Genomic DNA, 2,387 nt, shown 5'->3' with positions numbered 1-2,387 from the left:
ATATAACCAGTTATATAAATTTAAATATAAAACCAATTTCCTGTAGGTTTTGAGATGGTGTTCACCATCTCTGTGAAGAGTTGAACATCAAGTCCAATCATATCTTTAGAAGGGGAAAACAGGGATAGCACTTGCTGAGCTGGAATTAGTATCAAAATTCAAAAAGCTGATCATATTAATTGAACTAGGAGTCAATCTATATAAATCAGGGCCGTCCAAAAGAAATATCCTACCAGCCATTCATGATTGGAATTCTGGTGTATGAGGCCGATTCAAATATGGTACACATAAAAAAAAAAGTCATGAGACACTTCTGTTTTGTAATAAGGCAATGGCCAACTATTACTCATTAGCAGCTTTTTTGAGATAAGCTATCAAGTCAGCCCCTTCTAATGCCTGTGAAAATCATTTTTGTTCCAGGGATGTACTTCTTGGGATTCTCCATATACCCCATCAGTGTCTCCTCTCCCCAAGAGATGCCTTTGTTCTTGCTGGCATCTGTGTAAGAAAATCCAGGGGCCTGACCTGTCTTTTGCCCAGACAGATCATGGAGATTTGGCCCAGTGTTGTGCTTGCCTCTCTGTTCCATGGTATGGCACTAGGCCCGCTTCTGAACTAAAATCTTCTTGCCCTTCTCAACATCACCCATTTTTATTTTTTTAATTTTTATTTTGTTTTTTTAAAAAAAATAAATTTATTTATTTATTTATTTTTATTCATGTATTTTTGGCTGCGTTGGGTCTTCGTTGCTGTGTGCGGGCTTTCTCTAGTTGTGGCGAGCGGGGGCTACTCTTTGTTGTGGTGCGCAGGCTTCTCATTGCCGTGGTTCCTTTTGTTGCGGAGCACGGGATCTAGGCGCGCGGGCTTCAGTAGTTGTGGCTAGCGGGCTCCAGAGCACAGGCTCAGTAGTTGTGGCCCACAGGCTTCGTTGCTACGTGGCATGTGGGATCTTCCCGGGCCAGGGCTCGAACCCGTGTCCCCTGCATTGGTAGGCGGATTCTTAACCACTGCACCACCAGGGAAGTCCCAACATCACCCATTTTTAGATCGTCCATTTTTCATGCAAGATACAAAGGTTCCTGCTTGTGAGCAGGACATCCTGCTCTCCAAGTCCAAGGACACGCAAGCCTGAGCCTGTGTACTGGTAGGTTCCTCTAATTCTAATGACATTGTTAATTATTTACTCTCTTTACAAATAAGGAAACCGAGGTTCAGACTGGCTGTGTAACTTGTCTAAGGTTATTGAATAAATGAAAGGACTGGAAATTTAACCCAGATGTGCTCAATTCCAGCTCCAATGGATCTTTCCACTTCATTGGAAAGTCTCTCCCAACAATGCACGGTTTAACGGCGAGGAAACCGAAGCACAGATAAAATAAATAGCTTAAGAGATGTTGTGCAGTCAGTATGTGATTGAGGGTCACCATGTGAAATGTTCAGGAAGCCACATCTTTTTTCCTTTTAGACACTTTGATTTAGCTTATAAAAGGTCACAGTCTGTTACTTTTAGAGATTTTCCAGCTTTGAGGATTGGATTTTATTTTTCTTGGCAGCATTCATATTTGAAAGCAGTATATTTGACACCGCTTTCTGGATTTAACTTGAAACAAAGGAAGCAAAATTATACCCACGCACCCTGCTCTCTTCCAAATTATGAACTCGAAAGTTAACTTTTTGCTCAGAACATCCGTGTTTCTGAATGGGTAAGGCCCAAGTAGAGCCCTTTGCTGTTTTTAGAGTCAAGAACAGATCTTCCTATTCAGCAAGCTATAATCCCCACTTGGCCCAGCCATCAGAAGTGAGAAAAGGGGAACCCTTGCACTAACAAATCCCTGTTGATAAAACAAATCTTTTTTCATGAACATTCTGTCTTTAGAAAACAAGTAGATAGAGCACTTGTTAGTTAATAATAAAACGAATTCTTCAGTGACTACCCAGATGAATGAATATTTTTTAAAGGCATGGGGTATGTAAGGAATTTTAATCCAGCCTCCGTGTTCACTCCCCACACAACAACTGTAGAGAAACCACTGGCCTCTGAATGATGAATGGCCCCAGACTCAACCAAGAGGGAAAACAAGCCCAGTCCTATAATCTGGCATCTCTCTTTTCAAATTCCTGGGTAGACTTCTATTTTGGTTGTAGCTGATGAGTGGGCTCAGTCAAAGGGCTTTGCTAGCGCATCTTTAGCCTTTAAAAAGTTCTATTCGTTAATTCCAAATTAATATTTTAGGAGGCTCCAGGCCACAGGATAAAATAAGTCAGGAAACTGAATTAGTAAATGACAGAGCAGTAATCAGCTTAAATGAGACTTCTTCTTCCAGTTCTTTGCTTGTGGATGACACAGAATTTCTGAGCTTAGAAAAATCTCTTTTCTCTGCAGGTGG

General features: G+C 41.2%; 1 protein-coding gene across 1 annotated transcript; it reads right to left on the bottom strand.

The window, feature by feature from the left end:
* Window positions 1-379: 379 nt before the first annotated feature.
* On the bottom strand, window positions 380-589 carry LOC118894311 (cytochrome c-like). Its single transcript, XM_036850428.1, has one exon. It carries the CDS (start codon window positions 587-589, stop codon window positions 380-382), a length of 210 nt encoding a protein of 69 aa, XP_036706323.1.
* Window positions 590-2,387: the final 1,798 nt, after the last annotated feature.

Source organism: Balaenoptera musculus, chromosome 4, assembly GCF_009873245.2.
Source record: "Balaenoptera musculus isolate JJ_BM4_2016_0621 chromosome 4, mBalMus1.pri.v3, whole genome shotgun sequence".
Classification (NCBI taxonomy): Eukaryota; Metazoa; Chordata; class Mammalia; order Artiodactyla; family Balaenopteridae; genus Balaenoptera; species Balaenoptera musculus.
The sequence above is the reverse complement of the archived record's forward strand: the minus strand, read 5'-3'. Positions and strand labels throughout refer to the sequence as shown.

Coding starts and splice junctions, on each gene's coding strand:
- LOC118894311 (XM_036850428.1), bottom strand. CDS start 589: ATGGAACAGAGAGGCAAGCACAACACTGGGCCAAATCTCCATGATCTG.